General features: G+C 43.4%; 2 protein-coding genes across 3 annotated transcripts; both read right to left on the bottom strand.

The window, feature by feature from the left end:
* On the bottom strand, positions 1 to 16,664 carry LOC311247228 (malignant fibrous histiocytoma-amplified sequence 1). 2 transcript variants are annotated; one of them, XM_084337565.1, is made up of 10 exons: positions 16,559 to 16,664; positions 14,948 to 15,818; positions 14,182 to 14,476; positions 13,874 to 14,060; positions 13,585 to 13,766; positions 12,930 to 13,432; positions 12,623 to 12,780; positions 12,361 to 12,529; positions 11,579 to 11,652; positions 9,121 to 11,481 (listed from the first exon to the last, which is right to left on the bottom strand). In XM_084337565.1, the coding sequence occupies exons 1-10, from the start codon at positions 16,572 to 16,574 to the stop codon at positions 11,462 to 11,464; spliced, it is 2,475 nt and encodes an 824-aa protein (XP_084193691.1). In that variant the 5' UTR covers positions 16,575 to 16,664; the 3' UTR covers positions 9,121 to 11,461. The 2 variants fall into 2 exon arrangements, with proteins under 2 accessions (XP_084193692.1, XP_084193691.1); XM_084337566.1 differs by lacking the exons at positions 9,121 to 11,481; positions 11,579 to 11,652 and adding an exon at positions 1 to 131.
* Positions 16,665 to 16,816: 152 nt separating this feature from the next.
* On the bottom strand, positions 16,817 to 21,961 carry LOC311247149 (PHD and RING finger domain-containing protein 1-like). The gene is made up of 6 exons (XM_084337464.1): positions 21,366 to 21,961; positions 19,496 to 19,579; positions 19,178 to 19,329; positions 18,880 to 18,971; positions 17,747 to 17,943; positions 16,817 to 17,457 (listed from the first exon to the last, which is right to left on the bottom strand). The coding sequence occupies exons 1-6, from the start codon at positions 21,540 to 21,542 to the stop codon at positions 17,353 to 17,355; spliced, it is 807 nt and encodes a 268-aa protein (XP_084193590.1). The 5' UTR covers positions 21,543 to 21,961; the 3' UTR covers positions 16,817 to 17,352.
* Positions 21,962 to 24,546: the final 2,585 nt, after the last annotated feature.

Here is a 24,546-nt window from a genome sequence, read left to right as displayed (position 1 = left end):
AAAAGATTTAAAACACTCATTTGAACTTTTCACATTTTCATTTGCAGACAATGAGCTCATCTTTCAGTTTCTGAATTTCCCTTTGTTTTCTTTGAGCATCTCTCCTACGTACTTTCCTCCCTTGTTGTAGTCTGTAAAACAAAAATATTAGCTTAAAAAGGTTTCATTTAAGCTCTGTTGTCTGTTTTATTTACACCAGAACTTTATTTAGTTTTCACTCATTTCACTCTCAAGTATTTTGTGTGTGTGTGTGTGTGTGTGTGTGTGTGTGTGTGTGTGTGTGTGTGTATGTGTGTGTGTGTGTGTGTGTGTGTGTGTGTGTGTGTGAGTAGGAACGGATGAGTGAGTGAGGGTGTGTGAGAAGGTATTGCGGTGAATGGGAGATTGGGAAGCAAATATGGATGTGAGAGCAAAATATGTAAATGGTGTATTTATGTATGTTGGTGTGTGTGTGTGTGTACTTGGTTTTCCTGGTAATGCTGGAAAACCTGAAAGATGCTAATATCAGGACGTCCCCATTTTGTACAGGGGTCATTTTCAGGGTTAAGTCCTGATATTTCACAAATACAAAGCTGGGTGTGGGTGGGTGTGTGTCCTTGTAAAGATATTATATGTTGGGATCAAATGCCCCCACATATAATGGAAAGACCTGTGAAATCACTGTTGTGTGGACTATGGGCAGGTCCCCACAACATAAAAGGTCAATTTCAGGGGTATGGTTAGGGTTTATGGCTAAGGTTACAATTGAGGTTAGGGTTAGGGATCAAAGGTTAGGGGAAGGTTTAGGGGAAGTCCCGACATATAATATAAATGTGTGTGTGTCTAAGAGGCTTAGGTTATATCATGCTATGCATTGTTATAACTATGTTTTCACAGTGGTGTCTCACTGAAAATCTCACTTACTTAAAGGCAAAACACAAGTTCATGATGTCCTTTCCCTATGTAGTGTAATGTACAGTAGTTACCAATCCTTGTAGGCTATGGTCTGTGTCATATTTGACTATTGATCTCTGGATTCGTAACATCTCAAGTTCTGTATCTACCTTGAAATGCTGGGTGATCTGGGTCAATGCTCCTGCTCTGCATCTTTCCTGGCCGCCATGCCTTATGTTCACTTCTCTTCTTCTCCCTTTCACTTTTGTCACTTATTTATTTTCTTTGTCTGAATATCTTTGGCATAGCCCCGTTTTCTTTGCTGTATGTTTGCTGCTCTGTGCTCAGGATCTGCATCCCTGCGCTGTCTGTACATTATCTGCTTTTCAGATGCACTTGATTTAGCCATACAAAGGGAACAATAACAATAGGAAGTTGTGATCATGAAATGGGTACTAATGGGTTCTATTTTATGCATAACAACTTCTTTAAAATATTTTACTAAAGCTTATTTACACAAGATAGTCACTGGTGACAATTTTCATGAAATGTGTATTTTACAAAATAGCAGCTACAGTACCTCAAACCACATGTTGCTAATCATGCTAAATGCACTAAAATATGTAATTTAATACATTTTTATATATTTTTTTACATTTCTCTTCTTAAAAAATAAATTGCAAAATATGCAACTAAACCTCCATACATACAATTCTTGGCTCAAATACAATTGTTCAAAGAACATTTTACATTATTCAAATATATAAATTAAATGTGACTACAAAGTCTGTATAAAGTGTATGCTTTCTGCAAAGGCTGGAGACAGAAAAGTGTGCGTAATAATGATTAGTGGATTGCTGTCAATTATTATACTACAGTAGAACTATTACCAAACAGAGAGCGTTTACTGCAGACCTTGCTCTGTGGAGATCAATACAGCAGCACCCACAACACATCAAAACACAACATATAGAGCTGTAAGGGACAGAGGGAGAAGACTCTTGGGTGTCATTCATTCATTGCACACAACATCCATATGCACACTTTAAACATTACACCGTATTTTATCAATATATTCGTACACATTTGCACTATACCTCTTCTACCTCATTTTAGCATTTTAGTTTTGTATATTGTATATGTAAGTTTAACAGATGGTACCGCGAAGCGCAGTCACGATGGACTTCAGATGTTATGAAGTGACTGGGGTGAGTAGCGGTGCTATGGGTTAAACTCACTCACCCTTAAAAAACACATAGACACGTTACAAAGCAGTGAGTTCACCTCTTGGTATAGAGGTCTGTGCTGTTGCCCGTGGTGTGGGAGACCACGGGTTCGAAACTCCCTTGGGGCATCGAAGTTTAAGGTGACGATGTCACAAGCATATTGTTTGGTCTTTTACTGTTTTATGAAGCACAATCTCAAGAGGGTCATACAGAACCAAGAATTTCACTATAATGTACCTTATATGTGAGAAATAACAAAACTTGAACTTGAATCTTGTGAGGTATAGTCCGGCAAGGAAGGACATCATTAATGTATAGGCTACAATTTGGTTGTTTGGCTGCTCAATACAAGGGAAGAAAGAAGGGCAGGAAAATGAATAATTAAAAGTATATTTAGATTTAGCAAAAAAAAGATTGTAACACATTCCACAGATTCAAGGAAGCCATATAACATTTTTGAGAAGATACATAATATTATGTCCCCTTTAGTCCTGGCCTGGGCAGAAAGAGATCTTCTAGAACACATCCCTGCCTGTATCAGTTCAAGCTTTAGGTACACATAAAATATAACTTTGCGACCACAGAGACTATACTGTCCCCAACAAGCCATGTGTCATATGGATGAGAGAGAAGCTTTCCCATATGACCTAATAAATGAAGGTCATATTACAGGAAAAAACTAAACATTTCTATATTTGCAATTCTGTCAGGAATCATTAGATTAACCATTTATTATAATGCAGAATAAATGGCAATGGCAATACAGTAAGTATTGGGGTGTTACCTGCTGTGAGAGAGGTTAAAGCATAACACCTTTACACAGGAGATGAAGCATAACGTTAGGTTATGACTATAACCAAGTTCTGTTAGCTAGGGGCGATGCTTGGCATCGCCTTCTGCACTATCTCGCGTACGTGCACGCGTACTGAATAAACCACAAATGTACCTCTAATACCAGTATTAGTCTGACCACACCCCTCATCAGCTTACCTTCATAAGCAGGTGTGTGGTCACCTGCTCTCCTCCTTCCCAAGCTTTCACCACAAGGTGAGGACAAGGGCTGCAGCGGCGTCCGATGCCAAGCATCGCCCCTAGCTAACAGAACTTGGTTATAGTCATAACCTAACGTTCTGTATCGCTAGTGGCTTAGCTTGGCATCGCCTTCTGCACAAGGGAGGCCAAGCGGAGCCACTTGGCTGACAAATACACCCCGCTGACAGCCCCCCAAAACCATCAGAACAGGGAGGGCCGAGCCCCCCCGACCCCCCCTAATGGAGGGTAGCCCCCCTATTAGGGACGTCACGGGAGGGCGACGGACCCGACCGTGCGAAGAGGCACTCAAGCAACTCAACGCACAGGGTGAGCAGACCGTGGCTTGACCCACGACTACACACACGCACAACCCGCATGCCACCCGGGAACGAACGGAGGAACAACCTCGTTACTGCCCCCAGAATCACGGGGTCAAGGGCAAACCCAACCCCGTGGCAAGGCCGTAGCAGCGGAGCACGAAGGAAGACCCAGACCCACCAAAAGGACTGGACTCCCTGGAATGGGGGCCCGGAGAAGTCCATGATGCCAGCATCAAGACCCCACCAGGTGGGCACGTAGTGCCCCGCCCCCCACATCGCCAGCGTATTCGGACAAAGGCCCCTCAGTTACTGCACCTGGTATTCCCAGGCGGAACCAACCAGGCCAGTAAGCCGAGCGGGCCCCGTCCCCCCAATAGTACACCGCCTGGCACACTGACCCTGCAGAATAGGCAGTCAGCATGGCCGTAAGCACACAAAAAAGGTTAACCAACGGAAGCAGGCAGCGCACCGGGGAAAAACCAGGCAACAGGCTGTTAACCCTAGCCTGGAGACTGCGGACGAGACAGGCGCCAGAGGGGACAGCTGAACACAGCCGCCCCGGCGGAAGGAGCGTAAGCTGGCGGTGTTGCATGACCAAGCCTCCATTTAACAACCCCCACCCAGAGGGGTCGAGGCAGAGAAGGCTGACACGATTGGCAGACGTCATGAACGTGCAGGGGCACCCTCAACCGGTGAACCCGGGAGTTGACACTGCTCCAACACACCAGGGAATCAACCACCTCGGTGTTACCCAATGCGGTGGTTGTTCCTATAACCCCTCAAGAAAAAACTCCAAAACACACCTGCGGGTATACACCGGCTATACCGCAGTACAAGTGTTTCAGTTTCCAAAAAGGGTTAACCCAGGCCTACGGGTCGCAAACATCACTTCGGACCGGGCCTGGCGGTACGGGAAGCACAGGGTCACCAGAGGAGGTCAAAAAACCACCCCCACAGGCCCCTCTTCGCCATGCGTGAGAGAGGAGCGAAAAACAATGGAGAACCAGCCCCTAAGCACACCGTACCTGGTATTCCCCGGCGGTCTCCCAACCAAGTACTAACCAGGACCAACCTGTGTAGCGGCCGAGATCCGACGAGATCGAGCGCGTACAGAATGGCATGGCTGTAAGCCATGACGACAGTGCTGAGTAAAAACATACCCAACCAGGGTCTCCATAGCGCTTAACCCTGTGACACCCAGACCGACCTGGCATTTTTCCCCCTGAAAAAAGCCCAAGTCCCTCAGGGTACCAGAACAGCAGATCTGCATCCCCGGCGGACAACGGGTTCAACTGATCTGGACCAGCGTGACCAGAACCAGTCCCGTGCCCTAACCACGCCGACATGCCCCAGGAAAAGGACAGATATGCGTGTTGATCTTAACATGAAAAGAAGGCGCCACCCAGACGTCGGGACGAACCGCGCCTGGTGGCCCACCCCAAGGGCGTGAGACCCCACTACATATGTTCAGATCCATCCCGTCATCATCCCCCAGACATGAACGAGGATCCGTCGACAACCCACCCAGGTCATGGGATGTGGTCGCCGGAAGAGGAAAAACCCCCATCTCAGTTGCTTTATAAAAACGCTGTTTCAACCACAAGCAACTAAGGCGTGCCAGTCAATCGCCTGTTTACAGCGAGCTAGCACTATACGTGCGTCGGGACACACCCCCATCAATGAACAGGCTATTTAGACCTACCATTGAATCCCCAAGGCGCCCAGGGGAACGACAAGAGGGGTGTGACACTCCCTAACTCCAACACTTCTGGAATAGAAAGAAGGAAGCATCAACAGTATGTATCCCAGTCTACACAGCCGGGGTAAAAAATGTTCACATTTTTACATCCCACCACCCTCCCATAGGAAAGAGACGGGGATCCCCAGAGAGACTTCCCACGCGAGCTGTACAGATTGAAAAGAATATATTGCACCTCGAGCCATGTAAAAAACTGGTTTTAGGGCCTCCGGGGAAGAGGCACCGAACCCATACACACTCAATAAACGAATTGAATCGAATATACATACAATAGAAAAGGACCCTTCTAGAGGGTCCACTCACTTTGACAATCTGAGGAGGAAGGCTCTGTACTCTGATGGAGGCTTCCTCACATGGATCACATGGAAGAAGGAGTCCGAACTCACAGAAGGCCTGAGTAGGCGCTTGGTGAGGAGGAGCCCTGACCACCCCCCCTGAAAACAGATCCATCACATGGACCTGAACAGCACACGGAAGTCCTACCAACAGAGACGCGCACGGTGACGTACTCTATGGCGGGGGAATTCCTGCGGTGCACACGCCCAATATACCAGGCCGTGGGACCAGGAACTCCCTCCCCCCCCCCCCCCCCCCCCCCGTAACGTGCCGAACCGCCACGTGACGGGAACCTTGAAGGACAGGGGGTGTACCCCTGACCGACAGAACAACGGGGAGAGGAAAAGTTACCAGTTCACCCCTTTACGACCCCACACCCATGATACGACGTAACGACAAAAAGAGAATATGACACAGTCATAGTCAACTCTATGAAGCGTTTCACAGCTCCACACAGCGCACGAGCTAACCTGCTATCTGATTTTTACTAAGGAAAAACACAGAATAGAGAGGGCTCTAAGAACCCCGGTCCAACATACACATGTGCTTCTGTGGTCAGTACAACCCAGTTGTAGGTCACATGACACACACAACCCATCATCATCACAATGAGAGAATACATCATTCTTGATTAGTATCGACCACAGGCCTTGCTAAGCCCACATGACAGCAACCAAACCAATTTCCCTTTAGGAAATAAGTTTCTCCAGCAGATTAGCACAACCTCAGCAATCAAGCTGAGAGTCACATCGTATCCCTACCACACAAAAGACACAATTAATGCACAACATGTCTGATAGGAGGTGATAAAGTCCCCAGGGAACCGGGGGGGAAAAACACAATCCTCCTATTTTACCCACAATACGGCCAGTTAAAACAGGAAAACCTGTTAATGTGTGAACTCACTGTCCATTGTCATTACAGTCTGAGAAAGAACATTCTTTTACTCACTCGTCACCAAGCATAGCTTCATAGGTTAGTTGCCTTAGTAGTGAGTACACGGTACACATAAACACCATGATGTTTCTCACACAACAACCAGATCAATACATCACGACCTGCACGGAGAAGCTACTGCCAGTGACAAAAACAGCTCACACACAACCCGCAACGTATCTCAAATGCATTGCAACAACACACGTTTTGGGAAAAAACACCGTCATTCACAATACATTTAGCAAGGTAAAACCAGAAGACGTGTTATGAGGGTCTGGCCAACCCCGTACCTGCCCGGAACGCAGATCAGCGAAGTGCAGTCACAAGCGTCCCGTGTTGTTCGATCCGGGCAGCGTCGCCGCTCCACCAGTCGCTACAGTCCTCTTTGTTGACGCAATCCCCGTCTAGGCTCGGGCAGGGTTGACGAACATCCCCTGTCAAGGATGACGTCGTGGTCAAAAGTGTAAAACATGTTAAAAATCAAAGCACGTTCAACAGAATAGCATCAAGCTAACGGCTGCTCCAGCCGTTCGGGTGCTATCGCTTCCGCTCGCGAGACGCCGATCTACGACGCACGCGATCAGGAGCGAGCTCCCGGCGGCGCGCGAGAAGCCAAGCCACCCCGCGCCAGGCCACCGACCGGCTAACCGTAAGCTATGAACATGTAAACAATGACATAACACTCACCCAGACAGGCCGCCGTTCTGAACCCTCCTCACTTTTTAAGAGAAAAAGGAAAAACAAGACGTCAACACCGCTTCACAACGGTGACAATAACACGTCCGGCGGAATCAGCACAGTACCAACTGGCCTGTATAGCTGACTTTGAACATGAATCTGCCGCTATCGCACATTACATGCACATATCCCCTCGTGAAGGAATACTCTCATTTGGATATGAAAGATGGGGTCTTAACACGGTGACAGAGAGAATCCACTCGTCCAGAACACACAGGGATCACCAGTGTCAATGGTCGCGGCCCACTAGTTAAAACTATAATGGTCGCCAGACCAAGGCCTTCTGTCGCCTAGACGGCTAAACAAAGGACCCTAGCCTGGGGCCGGTTTCCATAAACTTCGTCTAGTAGCCCCCATAGCACTAACAGACAAGTGGAGCCCGCCAGCAAACACTACTCACCCAACCTGGAACGCACCGCTCCTCACAACAGCGGCATGTCCGACAGTTCAGCTGTGGCCTGACAGGTTTCACCCCAACAAACACAGCAAGGAACTGCAGTTGAGAAGCATGCAGCGGCGTGCTCCCAATACGAAAACCGGTGGAGGGTTTGTAGAATGATCATCATCTTCTAGACACTCCAGTACGAAGACAATATCGCCGTATTTTCTCGAAAATAGTGAGAGAGAAAATAAAGATATGATGTCAACGTATCCTTGTTTCCCAAGCTGTTCCTAATCCAATTTCTTCCATCATGGTGTCAAGTGTGGGGATCTACCGAGGCACCTCTTCCTTGTGGTGAAAGCGAGAAGGAGGAGAGCAGGTGACCACACACCTGCTTATGAAGGTAAGCTGATGAGGGGTGTGGTCAGACTAATACTGGTATTAGAGGTACATTTGTGGTTTATTCAGTACGCGTGCACGTACGCGAGATAGTGCAGAAGGCGATGCCAAGCTAAGCCACTAGCGATACAGAACAGCAAACTGACACTGAACAGCAGGAAACACCACTAACAAACATGTAACTTACAGAGTACAACACTAGAGTATGTGCATGGGTAAGGCTAAGAGAATTATCAAAGACTCCAGCCACCCAAACAACTGCCTCTTTGAACTGCTGCGGTCAGGCAAGCGATACCGGAGTCTCATTCCAAGCACAGAAAGACTCAGAAGAAGCTTCTATCCCCAGGCCATCAGGATGCTCAACGAACAATAACACTATGTAACAACCATCAAATGCACTCACAGCACACACATCCACACGCACACACTCACTTTAAACAAACAACTCACTGCAGCACTTTAGAACACCTAAACACACTTTATATTTATTGGTAAAGAATTTGCACTACAACCCATACCTCATTACACCTTACTGTAAATTGTACCTAAATTGTACCTCATCCCATTTCTGCTTTGCACTATACAGTATATTGTATATTAGTATATTGTATAGTATATTGTATGGTAACTCAGTTACTTCTACTCTGCATTGAACATTGTACATATGTACATACTGAACACTTGTGCCTACGTACGTGACTTCTATTTTATACTTGCTATACTATTTTATTTTACTTATCTATTTTTGTCTAGCACAGTCTGGAGCGTAACAGAAAGAAGCATTTTGTATAAAAGTATTCTGTACTTCTGTATGACAACTAATAAAGAAACTTGAACTTGAGAGTAGATGTAACTTACAGAGTACAACACTAGAGAGTAGATGTAACTTACAGAGTACAACTCTAGAGAATAGATGTAACTTACAGAGTACAACACTAGAGAGTAGATGTAACTTACAGAGTACAACACTAGAGAGTAGATGTAATGTCTGGGATTCTGACCGTGCTCAGATCCTCTTTGAAAGAGGGGGATCCGTCGCGACAAATAATTTAGTTCTATTCAGATGGGGATTTCTTTTATAGTTTAATTATACAAAATAAATAAGAATAACAGAGCAGACTGAGCAGTTGATGCAGAAAAATAAAAGACAACAGAATATATTCTTGAGACAGAATTGTGGCTAAGACGAAATGCCACACAGACTGGTGGGTCCAGTTAGCTGTCCAGCAGTTTGCCTCAAGAAGCTCCCGTCTGTTCAGTGAGTCTGTCATATAGCAAAACGTAGGAGTTCCTGGCCCTCCCTCGACAGAGAGAGAGAGAATTCTCAAGGTCGGTGTACAAATGGAATGCCGGTTACCATGGAACCTCAACAGTAGATATGGCATATTGTAGACACTGTTTCATAGTCCTTTTACAATAGATATAATTATAGACAGATAGATATAGATAGATACTGTAGATAGTTTCACCAGAACTCGCTTCACCCATAATTGCAAAATACCTGCTACAATTCAGTATGAAAGCTGCAATAATAATTTCCGACCACTAGCAGACAACATGGAGCCACTCTTAACCCTTTCACTACCACACCACCGAAGGTTCACCCTTTCACTACCACACTACAGGCGGTTACCCTTTGTCGTGTGGCAGTGAAAGGGTTAACACATTCGCTGCCAGACCCGAGATTTCTCGGGTTAACTCGCGGGTTAACCTTATTTCACACTCTGTGTTACATCGTATATGGTCCGGGCGCAGAATTTAGACCAAGCCAAGTGAATCGCTTCATGCGAGCGCTTCGAAACGCATTCAGCACACTTGAGGCATATCCCGTGCCACTTCGTGTCAGGGACACGATCGACATCAATACTGGAAATCGTGATCAGACAATTGGAATATTCTTTTTGGGATACCTCCTAGTAAAGGTAAGGACTATATGACATCAATTCCACCTTGATCCTACAATGATTTCATATCGATCCGGCCGATCAACGTATGTAGTATTCAAAACTAATGCAGTTACTGGCAATCGAAGCATCAAAAAATGACCCCCACCCCCCCTTTCATGCATTCATGATGAAACATAATACATATTATATACCTTTGAATTGGAAATAGTAGCGTGTCCAGGTGAGCAACGTCAACGCTTTTTGCAAAATTCACATATTGCTCCATAGCGCCGTTTTCAGGAATTAGCCGGATCACAAACTATACAATATTCACCACGGTATAACACGCAAACGTATACATGAAACAATTAATTCTTTTTCACATGTTGAACGATGGATTGTTAATGTCAAATGAGCCATAGTATTGTCTCCATAGCTATAATATAGAATATAGATATAGCCCTGCAAACACTGAAACACACAGTGAAAATCCGTATACTTTACAGCGCTGGCACACTAAGTACAAAGATGGGAAAACAGCGTGGCAGTCAATGTGTTAAACAAGGTGGTTAAATACTTCACCTACAAACATGATATTGTTCTGACAGCACAATATTGATGTAATTAAAAGATTTGCTTAAAAAATACTTTATTAAATGCAGTTTTTTATTTTATTTTTAAAAGCGGAGCTAAAAACGCATGGCCTGGTTTTGTCAAAAAAAAAAATTATAGGTAATAATTAGGGATGTCCGATATTATCGGCCTACCGATATTATCGGCCGATATTGGCATTAAAATGTAATATCGGAAATGATCGGTATCGGTTTAAAAAAATAAATAATAGATTTTTATAAATATTGTACATTTATTTAACCTTTATTTACCCATGCAAGCAAGTAAGAACAAATTCTTATTTTATTTATTGTGAAAAGTATGCATAATGTTGTGTTAATTCTGTTCCATTTTATAATTCTTAGATTATTTTTAAACCGAATCATTTTAAACTATTTTTGTCATTTGTATTACTGAATGAAACTGTAAACAGAGAACCTATTGGGATACTAGGTCCTAATGTGAAACACTGTGATTTACCTTACCTTGCTCATGCTCGCTTATGCCTATATTTTTACTGTTGTGAAGCACTTTGAACTGCAACTTCTGTATGAAAAGTGCTATACAAATAAAGTATTATTATTATTATTAATTCCATGACAAGAGATATGTAATGTTAATTACCTGAAATTATTCCGTTTTTTTGGGGGGGGGAAACCCTGCATATATCGGTATCGGAAATTAAGAGTTGGACAATATCCGTATATCGGATATCGGTAAAAAAGCCAATATCGAACATCCCTAGTAATAATATTGCAACAACCAATCTTTTTCTAGATTCAGAAGAAAAACATGCAAGACATGATATATTTATTATATAAAGTAATAATTTGAAAACATGTCAAATGAACATGACATCCCAGTGGTTTAAGGTGAACACTGACTCGTCTTCATGATGTGGATGCAGCATGTGTCTCCTCAGAAGTTGTGTCCTCCAGATCTTCATAAAAAACTCCTATCCCTCACTTGGAATCACCAGGAACTGTGGTAAACAAACATGCATGATAACAAAATCTGACACGAATCTCCTTGTATTTTCTTTCTCGGTTGTTTGGTTTTGCATTGGATACATTCCATACCTTTAGGGAAAATCAGCTCTGTCCGTCGTGTATGCCCTCCCTTGCAAACTAGTTTCTCGCCCAGGCCTCGGGCACTGTTCAAAAAGCACAATGCAACATAGGTGCATAAAATGGCACAACATTGTCTTGTCCCAGAGTGCAAAGCACCAAAATACCAACATGTGTTTGTAAACTAGTGTTAATGTTAACTGTATGTTTCACTGTGGGGTGGGCCAGGAGGTGGTTAATGATGGGTTAACGATGCTAATCCAGAGGGCTGTGAGGTCTTTGCACCTTGTCCACATTACTCGACATTCATCAGAACACTTTGAAATACCCTCGGATCACAAACAGTGTGATCCCAAATCCAGCATACCCCTTGCAGCATACAGTATCAAGTTTTCAAGTTTCAAGTTTGTTTATTAGTTGTCACAATAAAATACATGTACTTTACGGTGAAATGCTTGATTCTGTATGAGCCCCTGAGAATGTGCTTCATATAGTAAAAAAAAGTAAGTTAAAAGAAAAGTAAGTAAAGAGGAATATACAATATACTGTACAATCTAAAGTACAGCCTAAGTACAATCTAAGTACAGTGAGTAAAAATGAGTAAACAGTGAGGTACAAATGCAGGCAGTGAGGTACAGAACTGTAGAATGTAGAGCAAATCTCTTTAATAAATAGATTAGTGAGTGTTAATAAGGTGAGTGTTTGTTTAAAAGTGAGTGTGTGCATGTGGATGTGTGTGCAATGAGTGTAGATGATGGGTTGTTGGTATGTATGGTAGCGTGAGTAGCACTTACTACAGGTCATAGATGTTGGTGTCCTGCCAGTCCCTCCAGACGAAGGAGTGTTGGCAGCCTTTCTCTGGACAAGGGCTGTGGACCTGCTGAGCTAGGCCTGGCCACTGTCTGGACAACACGGACAGCTTCGACATCACCGCTCCGATCAGGTCCCAGGATGGACGGAACGCTGGGGAAGAGACACCAGAGATCTCTGTAGTTGTGTGGAACACTGGTAATAAAGACAGGGCGAGCGGAGTGAAATCAGCCAAAGGTTTCTTACCATCCTGATTCTCAGGTCTCTTACAGCGTATCTCTATGAATGAATCTCCATCCTTACTTCTCAGTTTCACCAGCACCAGTTTGTCCCCACAGCAGAGGAGACACTGGTCTCTCCCCACCCAGTGGGTCGGGTACAGGGAGCACATCCTGACCACCAGCCTGATACGCGCAGAGTACAGGAGGTAAGATAATTGATTGCGAACAAAAAGTATCTCCGATATCGAACGCAATGCACACATCTTGTTTGCGTAGAACAATAGAACACAGAATATCATAAGCAAGAGGTGAAACATTTCAAGCTACAGTACCTATGGAAGAAGCCGTGAGGAATCTCTGGTAGGAAGTATACATGGACGTCTAAGTCATCTCGTTGGTCCTCCCCCCATTTCTCCATAACAACCTTGTTGTCCCGCAGGTAGCTGGGGAACAGACAGGCTCCGTTTGGGTCACTCTTTACCTGGCTGGGCGACTGCCACTGATTCACCCCAGGAACAAACAGGGGGGCCTGGGGATTCAGGGGGCTCCCGATCTTAGCGGGGAGACAGACCTCAAAGTGCTGCAGTAAACTGAGCAGTATCCCCTCCTCCCTCTTCGTGCCCACCACCTCTTTGACCAAGTCTTCATCACCCTCTACGCCCAACCTCGCCAGCTCCCTGCGGGCCAGGATGCGTATGGCCGTGTTGTGCAGGGTGCCTCTGCTCCTGAAGTCATCCACCCAGATGGCCTTCTCCTTCACCAGAATCCCCTCATCCATGAGTTGATTCCTGGGGATCTCCTCCAGCAGCGGCACCAGGTTGTGCCTCACGATGGTCTGGATCGAGAGATAGGAAAAGAGAGCGACAAGAGAAAAAATCATGAGAAAGAATCAGGACCATATAATTCTAGCCACACAACTAAACATGTAATAAACCTTGGAAGCTGTACATTTACATATGTAGAGTACATATGACTGTGTCTCCTGACCTTGAAGAGTGAGATGAGGAATGAAGGCTGGACGAATACTCTGTCACTCAGTGCATGGATGTCTTCATACCATACGATGATCCCAATGCGGTGGAGGTATCGCAGGATGGAGTGGAGGCTCTCAATGCTCAGACTAGGATGTTTCAAGATCAGGACACTCAGATCTTCAAAGGGAACAATCCCTGGCAATAGAAAGGAAAATGCGTTTCTTATATATATATATTCTATATATTAATTTCTTATATCAACACAATCTAAATTAAATTGATCTTGGCAAAAGTTGACAAACCATGCTGGGGGATTTCTTCTTCCATCACTAGTTTTTGAATGGTTTGTTCCACTTCGTCATAACTTCTAGGCAATATCCTTTTAGCACATGGAAATATACCCTCTGAGCGAATAAGCTTCAAAAGGTGTCTTCTGAGCATGGCGATATCCTCATCCCGTGTGCAGTCGATGGCTAGGAGATCCTGAACCTGAACAGAATGTAAGGAGAAAGGTAAGCTATGCACAGCACATATCAATATATTATCTATTATCTAAAGGTAAAAATGTATTATATCATCTAATGATCTAAATGTAAAATGTGCCTTTTACCTGCAAAGTGCATTCCAAAAGGCAATCTAGCTCCTTCATCTGGTCAGAAAATTGAGTGGGGTCATTGTCCTCCAGGTTCTTCCTCTGGCGTTTTAAAACCGCCTGCCTTTCTTCCAGCATGTTTCGGACTCTCTGGTCAATGTGTCTCTTCTTCTCCATCACCTCCTCCTCGCCTTGACACTGGTCACAGTGCGTCCCCACCAGGAGCACCACAGAGTCAGGAACCCGCAGCTGGATGTTTTTCATCCAGAACCACACTTTGTCTTTGAAAGACTGGGTGTCTTCGATACTGTAGCTGGTTCAGTCAAAGAATACATTCAATTGTTATGAGGAAAACTAGTGAAATAATTCTCTGACATGATGTTTGTGTATTCCAGTGGTTTTGAGCATTCAACTCTCCATCCATTGACCTCTAAAGTTATGTTAAAGTGTTATGTGTTCCGGTTATGCTGGCTCTGATTACGTCCTCTTGGAGTTGGCAGGCTTCAAAATGTAATGTACATTATCTTCATCATTCATGTTTTCTATACACATTTTTTTGCTTTAAAGTAACTAGTCATTTATGGGTTCAGGTGAATGTAGTGTACAATATACAATATTTCCTTTCCAATGTAGTGGAGTACAAAGTTCCCTAAAATGAAAATACTCAAGTAAAGATACTTGAGTAAAACATTACTTACCACTGCATTCCAGACAGAATTTCTATCTATCTCGTACAACACTGTCTAGCCCTGATCCTGTAATGTCCCTGCATATCTCTGCTTACCTGGCCAGATTAACAGCGAGGATGACGAAGGCTCGTGGCGTGATGAACACGTGGTGCGTCAGGTAGTACTCCTCCTGCCCTGCGAAGTCCCAGAAGAGGAAGCGGACTTCCTGGACGCGCAGTTGACTGATCTCAATCCCCTCCGTTCTGTCCTCCTCCGCCACCTCCACGGGCTTCCCATCCTTCAGGCTGCGGCACAGTGTGGACTTCCCAGCCATGGAGGAGCCCAGGAACATGGTCTTGACCGTCCAGGCAGTGTGCTTGTTCGGGTTTGCCTCCAATTGGTCGAAGTAATTCTGGATATCTCTGACCCCTCCTAAGCACACTTCCTCCGGTGGACACTTCAGGGGGTTCCCCGTGGCTTTGCACAGGTTCAACGCGGTTTTCCGTTGGAAAAGCTGAGACGGTAACTCCGTCAGCCGGTTCCTCTCGACGAGCAGCTCCTTCAGGTTCGGCAGCCCCACCACCGCCTGGAGGTCAGTCAGGCGGTTTTTGGATAGGCTGAGGTAAGTGAGACTGGTGCACTGGTTCAGGTCTGGCGGAAGCTCGGCCAAGTGATTGGTGCTTAGTTTGAGGAACTCCAACTTCCGTAGATGTGGAAAGACATTCTCTGGTATGGATCTGATATTGTTCTGGTTCATGTAGAGTTTTTCAAGGTTGCACAGCTGACCTATCTCCTGGGGGAATTCCTCGATCTCGTTCCTGGAGAGATTAAGCTCTCTCAGTTGAACCAGCATGGAGATGTTATTGACCTGTTTCAGTTTGTTTCTCTGCAGATCCACTCTTTTGGCCTCCTCTCCCTGCGTCAGGAGAGACGAGGGAAGGGACCTCAGCTTCCTCCCCGACAGGTCCCATTCCCTCTTACCTTTTTCTGTGCAATAGATGGTGGACCAAAAACACTACTTTAATTTCTGTGCATTCAAAGAACAAAGAGAGAACTGAGCAAATAAACACAGTACACACTACAGACATTTATAGGTTCCCCTTCCTTCTCGAGACTCCTGAATCAGCAATATTTAGCTACTTTGCATAGCCCCATAAATATGTTAAGACCATTCTTTCTGTCCTATAAAAGGGCTATACCCAACATAGTTTCAGCAGTTTGTGCAGATTCATTGTACCATCTTATCACTTGCTCCTTAGGAACTTGGCTGGAATAAACCGTGGCCACTATTCTCCCAGAACTCTGCGTTGTCTCTTTGCGTCACCTTTGCCTGATAAATGCTTCGTCTGCTGGGGTTCACTTCTCACAACCTTAACACACCACTCGCAACCTCACACAAGATTAGGGGTCTAGTAACATAAAGCCTCCAGTCTACTGCATCTCTACTGTACATACTGTATCTCAGTCAAGCAGACTCTTGATTTCAGACTTTTCATTCATGCCCAGAAGCCCATTACTAACTAGTCACTAGATGTGTTCAAACTATCCAATACAAGTTCAGCAAGTTCCTTAAAACTGAGTGTTGCGTATAGCAGTTTACATTTTAACAGCCAATACATAATCTCTACATTGATCACCACTACAAATTAAACTGCTCCCTTTCAAAACACTTCTACAAATATAGACAGAATATAAAGTAAATGTAATATCTACCATAGCCTACTTACCATTTACAGAAGCCATTTTACAAGAACATCTATCAATTTATTTTAGTTACTTCCTCCACCATGTGCCGGTGTGATTCTAGATAGAAAATTATTATACCGTCTTCCCTTCCTTCCTGGTTGGCTGTAGAGGTGGAGCAAACAGAGCTACTGTACTCTGTATGGCTACAGAATAAATTGTGACGCTGTGATTAATGAGTAAACAAGGTAGGAGACATGCAACAACATAAGAACATTATGCACTTTATTTAATTTAGGACATGTCAAATACACCAATCTAGGAATCAGAAATTCTGTGTTAACTGTCATTCTTGTAGGTTTCCACAGCAAACTTTCCTTTCATTTTCTCTGAGTCACGTGACTTTTCCATGGCCACAACAGAAGATCCAGTTGGGAACTCTGCCAACAACCCAAGTCTGCCTCCCTCTGGTCACTTCCGACAATTACAGTTTGAGATTACCCAAAACCTGTGTGATTACAACACTTTTCTTAATGTTACCTTGCAGGGAAAATAAACTCCGCTCACGGAACCACATGGCAATGCGTATCTTGTTGGGAGAGACTTCAGGGACATGCAAGTGCATGCATGGACAGTCAATTGGATAATGCATGGTTTAATTCAGAGTTGCCATGGAGTTTGAGGGAAGTTCAAGTTGCACATGTCTTTCTTTAAAACTTTCCTTTATCACTGTGGAGGGGAAAAGATTGCATTTGAAACCTGATTGAACTTATTATTATGGCAAGGGCCAAAGGTACATGCAATGACTGATTTATTCAGGTCATACTTTAGATGACAATTATTCAATGCCTAAAGCATTCCTGGCATCACCATGGTTACTTGCAACCAGTTCATTTGTTGTGTCAGCAGACCTTGATGCTCTCAACAGGTATTTAGGCACATGCTGGAAAACAGAAGAGAAAAAAAAGGGAAAGGGATTACTGAGCAGAATCCAAACACATGGTGAATACAAATACTAGCATAGGGTGAATTTATGAACAATGACAATTTGAGCAACAGAAATTATTCGGCAAATGATGCGCCGACATAGATTTGTCATGCAGCGTCACACAAACCGATGCCCAGATAGGCAGAATTATTACCACACATTCATGACACACACTTATGTACTGTGTTTAGAATTGATATAATGCTAAGGGTGAAAGGATGCTATGCTGAGCTGCGAAACTAACCAAGCAGGACTGCGACAGTGGGGTGGGATTCCTGGCAGTTCTGGCCTGGAGCCTCTGGCTGTTCCGTGTTCCAGTGGAGGCTCTGGGCTGGTTGGTAGTGGAGGGCCGCAGGCGACTGCTGGTGGGGACAGCATCGTCTATTTCATCTAGGAGGTCTGTTAGCTCTCCATCGCTAACCTCTTCTTCTATGCAGCCATCTAGAAAGGGATACATGGTGAATAATTATATCTGCTCAGATTCAACACGCCCTGATCAACAAGTCACTGATAGCAAAAAGGCGTGCATCTAGAGCTGTGAATCTTCACTGGTCTTACAATTCGATTACGATTCAGCTGTCCACGATTCGATTCGATTCTACGATGCAGCTCAATAATATATTACATCCTCAATTTTATAATCTATATTACTGCACATGGCTACTTTTTCATCAATTAATAGTCAGATAAATAAACTTTTATTTAGAAAGTTCTTAAATCAGGATGTCAAAATAAATGTTTGTTGCATGATACAGATACTAGAAAGGTATCTCAATGCCCAGCTATTAAAAACTGTTCAATACTCTTTTTATTAGTATCAGTATTAGTATCAATACTAGCCTGATGCTTTTCTATGAGTTGAGTGGATACATGACCAGAGCACTAGCTTTAATACAATAATAATAATAATAATAATAATAATAATAATAATAATAATAATAATAATAATAATAATAATAATAATAATAATAATAATAATAATAATAATAATAATAATAATAATAATAATAATAATAATATACTTGACTTGTAGGGCGCTTTATAGTTGTGGAGCAAATCCCAAAGCACTACATTGTAAAATAACATAAAAGTTAGCAAGAGAGTAAAAAAAAGAAAATACAATTTTTTTTAATAATCGATTGTTCTGTCACTGCATCAATGCAGAATCGTCCACATCAGCATCGCGATGCATCTTAGACTGTAATCAATCTTTTAATTGTTAAGTGTGCAAACACTACTGACAACATGCCTGTGCTGCCATGGAGTCTAAGATTATTTATGTAATTTCTTAATTGTTCCACTGTGCCAGCTGTAAAATGTGTAACAGTTACAGCCACTTTTGGGTGACAGTGACTAACATCAATTCACACAACTCACCTAGGTGAGAGGAACTGATTTCACACTCTCGACAGATCCAGTCACCTTCAGGGACTGCGTTTAGTGGTGGAGTCAAGCAGTCTATATGATACCTGGAAAACATACACACATAGCACAGGGATATTGGATGGACTACCGACAAATCAAAACAAATTCTCTCTCCATGTAAGATATATATACAGACCAATACTTAAAAAATGGAAATGTGACCCAAATGTAACAATATTGACATAAGAAAAGTACAATTTATCAAGCTAGTTGAGTTGTCGTCCCATAGTTTACAGCAGGTTAGCCATACCCTGAATCACAGTGTAGACACAGTAGCAGCCGATGCCTCCGGTCGCTCCGTCCACACTGCTGACATATGACATCATCGTCTACCCCCTCCTCCTCTTCCTCTCCCTCTCCCTGCTCTTCATCCACAACCTGCCTCCGACACTTCACTTTAATCTGCATGGAGCAAAGCCTGTTCAACCACTGATGCTGTCCCTCTCTGGGAGGACAAATGTTTAATACCAGGCATACAGTAATGCCGTCTTCATGCACACATTACCTAGAATAGGTAAAAAGGAGCAGTAATCATTTAGTCAATTGTGACCAAACCATCACATTTCACCTTCTTTTGAATGTCCCCTCCAGGACGACTTCTCTGGTAGATTACACTGAAGCTGATCCGATCCACAGGACATGAGTCTGCAGTCTGGGAACCAAATAGTAGTAGTTTTTTATTTGATTTGATGTTTTTTTTTTTCGTGTCTTACATACAGGTGTATGCCCAGCCCATATGGGCTTACAAGACACATAACAGTCAATAAGTATATAATAATATACTTGACCAATTACTTGACAAATGACATATCGACCAAGATGGCCACAAGAACAAGAAAATACAATAAAACGTAATATAACACAAGCTGTACACAATGTATATAAACAAAGAAACAAGAGGAATTCAAATACAATTATATAGGATATAGTGTATTTTGTCTCAAGTGCCATGCTTTCTCCAAAAATCCTGCAAAACTGAAGATGTCCTCCACAAAAAAACAACTCAACATACAACTCTCAGACTGCCAAAAAAATCCGGATTTACAATTTGAATTTTCTCAAATAAAGCCCTCCTCAAAGCGGTGTACAAAGGGCAATAAAAAACAAAATGATATTCATCCTCCACCACTCCCAGATCACATAGAACACACAACCGCTCCTCCTCAGGTTTACCTTGGAATCTACCCACTTCCACAGTAGTAGTAGTAGTAGTAGTAGTAGTAGTAGTAGTAGTAGTAGTAGTAGTAGTAGTAGTAGTAGTAGTAGTAGTAGGCTTAGTAGTAGTAGCAGAAGCAGTAGTCGTACTATTGGTACTACTAGTATGAATAACTAACAATAATAATTATTATTATTATCATCATCATCATCAACTAGCAACAATAATGCTTACTATACTAATTATTATTATTGTTATTATTATTACTCTTACTATTAAGTAGTGTTTCATTACTGAAGTCCATTCATAAAGCATCCAGATAATGGCTCTGGAAAACTGACCAAAATTATTTACTGCTAGTTTAGGCTGGCACAGGTACTTTGAATGGAGAGTCACAGTCACATAGCCAGGTGGCAAACTAGAGAGGAATGCATCACGTATTACAACAGAGGAAATATGGTTCCCCGAAAAGCATACTGTATAGACACCCATTCACAAAATACTTTGGTCATGGGATCCCTATTTGAGAGGATTGTTGTGATAGGTTTAGTAAATAATTGCATAACTTTCTGTATTGTTGATTGATTGAAAATGTTATTAACAGATTGCAGAATGGGTACAATACAGTACATCTCAATACACACAATTGTTAAGGGGATGCAGACCAGAGAAAGACTTTCATCTTGTTTACATCAGGGTCCCCCATTTTCAATTCATCATAACATATATGACATACAGGTAGACAGTACTGTTACATCTAGACATTTATGACATACCAGATCTGGTATGTCATAAATGTCTAGATACAGTACTGTTTACAAGTACAAAAAGAGTCTAAAAAGAGAGTATATATACATTTGAGGGGGAGGAAACTGTACATTGGAGGTTGGGTGGGTGGGGTGGGTAGGCGGGTGGGGTAAAACTGTACATTGGAGGGGGTTGGGTTTGGACATTTACAGGGGCCAGTTTCGAATTGCAGTCTCACATAGGTGCTCTTTGAGAGTGGTTTTGAAAGTGGGTAGTGATTCAGTTGGTGTGGACTTTCCAGTGAAAAGAGTGAAACCTGCGATCATGATCATTCAGTGAATGAAATAATAGTGCCCCAGGCCCCAGCTAAAAACATCCTCTTTTAGCTGGGGCACACCTCAAGGGCCCATGTATCCTACTTTTTACTACAACAATTTACTAATCCATCATCTGTTTTTTTTAATCAAATGTCTCACTGCATGTGCCCGTAGTAGCGTAATAATAACCAAATATTTGGATTGAATGCATTGTTTACCTTGGACCATTGGAGAATACATTCAAGGCAGTAGACGTGCTGGCAGTTGTCCAGTGTGGCCACAGGTTGCTCCAAAAAGGAACTCAGACAGATAAGGCATTTGTCTGAATCAAGTGTAGTATTATGGGTGTAATTTCTTCTCTCCGCACACATGTCTTGCCTTACGGTATTATCCATACTCTTATTTATTATTCTTTGAGTGGGGGGAATTACATGCTGCAGGCTATGTTTTCAGAATATGGAGTCTGCAAAATAAAGCCACCTCCAAAAGAGGCCAGTTAGGTCTTTGAATGAAACTTGAGATCAACGCACCGCGTCATTGATTGATTGAAAACGTTATTAACAGATTGCAGAATGGGTACAGTACAGACAGTACAGCTCAATACATACAATTGTTAAGGGTATGCAAACCAGAGAAAGACTTTCGTCTTGTTTACATCAGGGTCCCCCATTCAGTTGTAACAGTCTTCAATCTTCATTGTTAGCTACACTAGCCAAACACCAAAAAAGAACGGAACACGGTAGCCAAGTCTATCTGTTATCTTCTTGAAAACGTCCACTACTTTTAACAAGCAACCTGTCGTTTCGTTGCAATCCACAAAATACTCTCTCAGCAGTACGTGCAGTTTTGAAAGCACGGAAGTGTCCTTCCTCATAAAATCACACCCACCTCGTCCCATTGGTCGTCGCTCCGGAACGTAATAGGACGATAAGAAAAAGGGGCGGACACCGAAGTACAGCGCTCTTATTGGTCGCTTTCCACACAAGTCTGAAAATTGGCCCTATTGGAGTATTGGGATTGTTGATTGATTGATTGATTGATTGAAAACTTGATTAACAGATTGCAGAATGGGTACAATACAGTACAGCTCAATACACACAATTGTTAAGGGGATGCAGACCAGAGAAAGACTTTCGTCTTGTTTACATCAGGGTCCCCCATTTTCAATTCATCATAACATATATGACATACAGATAGACAGTACTGCTACATCTATACATTTATGACATACCAGATTTGCAAATACAGTACTGTTTGTGATACAAAAAGTTTGTGTTTGAGGCGTGGCTGTAAGTGAATCCTACTGTACTTTAGAATAAAGCAACCTGTATATCTAAGTAGTATAGAGGTGATACGTTGCCCTGGAAAGTATAATTTATTTTAAATTGATCATGAAATTAGGATCTAATATTAGCCCATGTGTATAAGAAAAAGAATGGACATTTCGTTGGAGTTAGGTAAGTGCATTTATGAAGCTTGTTTCAGTTTTGCACATCTTGTTTATACTGATTCGAAGTAGGCTACTTATAATCCCTGCATTTATGTTATCTAATGTATTAATTAATCACATTTGTAATGATGACATTCCCCACTGATTTCAGTATACTGGGTGATTTGTGATCAACATCATTGGGAAAATAATTTTCCAACGAATGCATTATCATTTGTACTAATCAGACATGTAATGCACTGGAATACTCCAACTCAGTGTAGCAGGATTGATTATCCCTGCTTTATGGGAGTGGTTGTACACGGCCACCTGGTAGCGGGATGCAGTAGATTCTAATCTATCTGAACCCCCGTCTTTGGGCCCGGAACGTCGAACTGGAGGGCGGGCAGCAGGAGCGGATGGGGCCCAGGATTTACTAACCTGGGGGGTGGTACTCTGGTCCTCCTCGCCTTCCAGGACGGTCAGCAGTAGCTCCCCACACACTCTCACTTCCCCCAGTACCTCCGTTAGCCCTCCCACACCTGGTGACTGTTAGATGACTAAAGATGTTGCGCTCCCCCAAAGCAGTACCCTTTCCTTGACAACCTGTAGAGAGTAGACCTTTAACCATGTGATACGAATAGGGTGGGAAGGGTTAAATAGTAATGCTGATAGTCATATATTTACCCGGTCAACAAAGGTTAGAACAAGGCTCAGTAATAGACACACACACCGTGCTCCCATCTACGTCTCCTTTATATAAGGCCGGGTCAAGTAGCAATTACAGATTATAACTTCATGTGGTTCATATGCAGTATAATCACATTAGGCACCGGGTGCTCTCACTCACATTACAGGGGAACGCTATTCCCAAAATAGGCACCTAGTGCTCAGTACATTAATTCAAGAGCCCCGCTTTGAGTAGGGGAAGACCCAGGCACATATCAAGGAGTTCAATGGGAATTCAAGAACATCACAATATTATTACAGTACAAAAATAAATTACATGTGGGCCCACGTTACCAAATAAAAACCTAAGCTAAAGCCGGCTTATAATGGTTGGGGTACCCCTAGACGCTGGTTGTTAGCGTTCGCTTCAAATTAATACTGTTTTGGCACACGAAGTACCGCTGTACTTAACCAAGATGGCGGGTCCACTCTCACCACGCTCGTCCGGGTGACAAGATGGCCGTCGGGCGATCCCGCAAGCACAGCCAGCGGGCCGGGGTAGGCAGCTGGGGCAGTGGCTGAACTGGAGGAGCGTGCTGTGTTGTGACGACATCTGCTGGAAGAAGAGGTGTCCTCGGCTGCGTCGACGAGACGTCCACTGCGGGCTGCTGACTGAGCTGGCACGCTCTAAACTGTTTGCTACCTTAAACACAGCTAAACTGTGGGTCTTGGTGGACCCTCCTGCTATCGCCTGTACTGCTAACGCAACGTGGCTGTATGCACCACCGGTCTTCAGCGACGCTCGCCTTGTGGTATACTCAGAGTCACTATAGCCGTTAGCGGCAAGCTAATATACCGCTTCAACTTCTAGGATAACACGTTATTTACTGAAGTTGGTTCTTCTTTCCGTTTTGTTTATTCACACACTTCTCTATCGCTTGTACTTCTAGGATAACCCGTTTCACTTATTCACACACTTCTCTATCGCTTGTACTTCTAGGATAACACGTTTTATAGCAAAGTACTTGTTATCACCCGTTGCTCTTCAACAGGGCTCTTCGAGAGCAAGAGCACACGTCCGCTCACGTTCGAGTTCACTGTCGAAGAGGACTTCCTTCTGTTCCGCCCTCCAGGTAACCATCTCTAACTCGCTGCTCCTTTCTCCTCCGCTCCGCCTGCCACCACTTCCCCCTGCTGGCGACCACAAACCGGTCCCACTATAGGACACTCAAGGCAGGAAGAAAGATGCTTCAATGTCACGTTAATGGTCCATATCGAAGCCGGAGGAAGAAGAGCACCTC

This window comes from Notolepis coatsorum (assembly GCF_963971535.1).
Source record: "Notolepis coatsorum genome assembly, chromosome: 20".
In the NCBI taxonomy this organism is placed as follows: domain Eukaryota; kingdom Metazoa; phylum Chordata; class Actinopteri; order Aulopiformes; family Paralepididae; genus Notolepis; species Notolepis coatsorum.
This window is presented reverse-complemented; position numbering and strand designations above follow the sequence as displayed.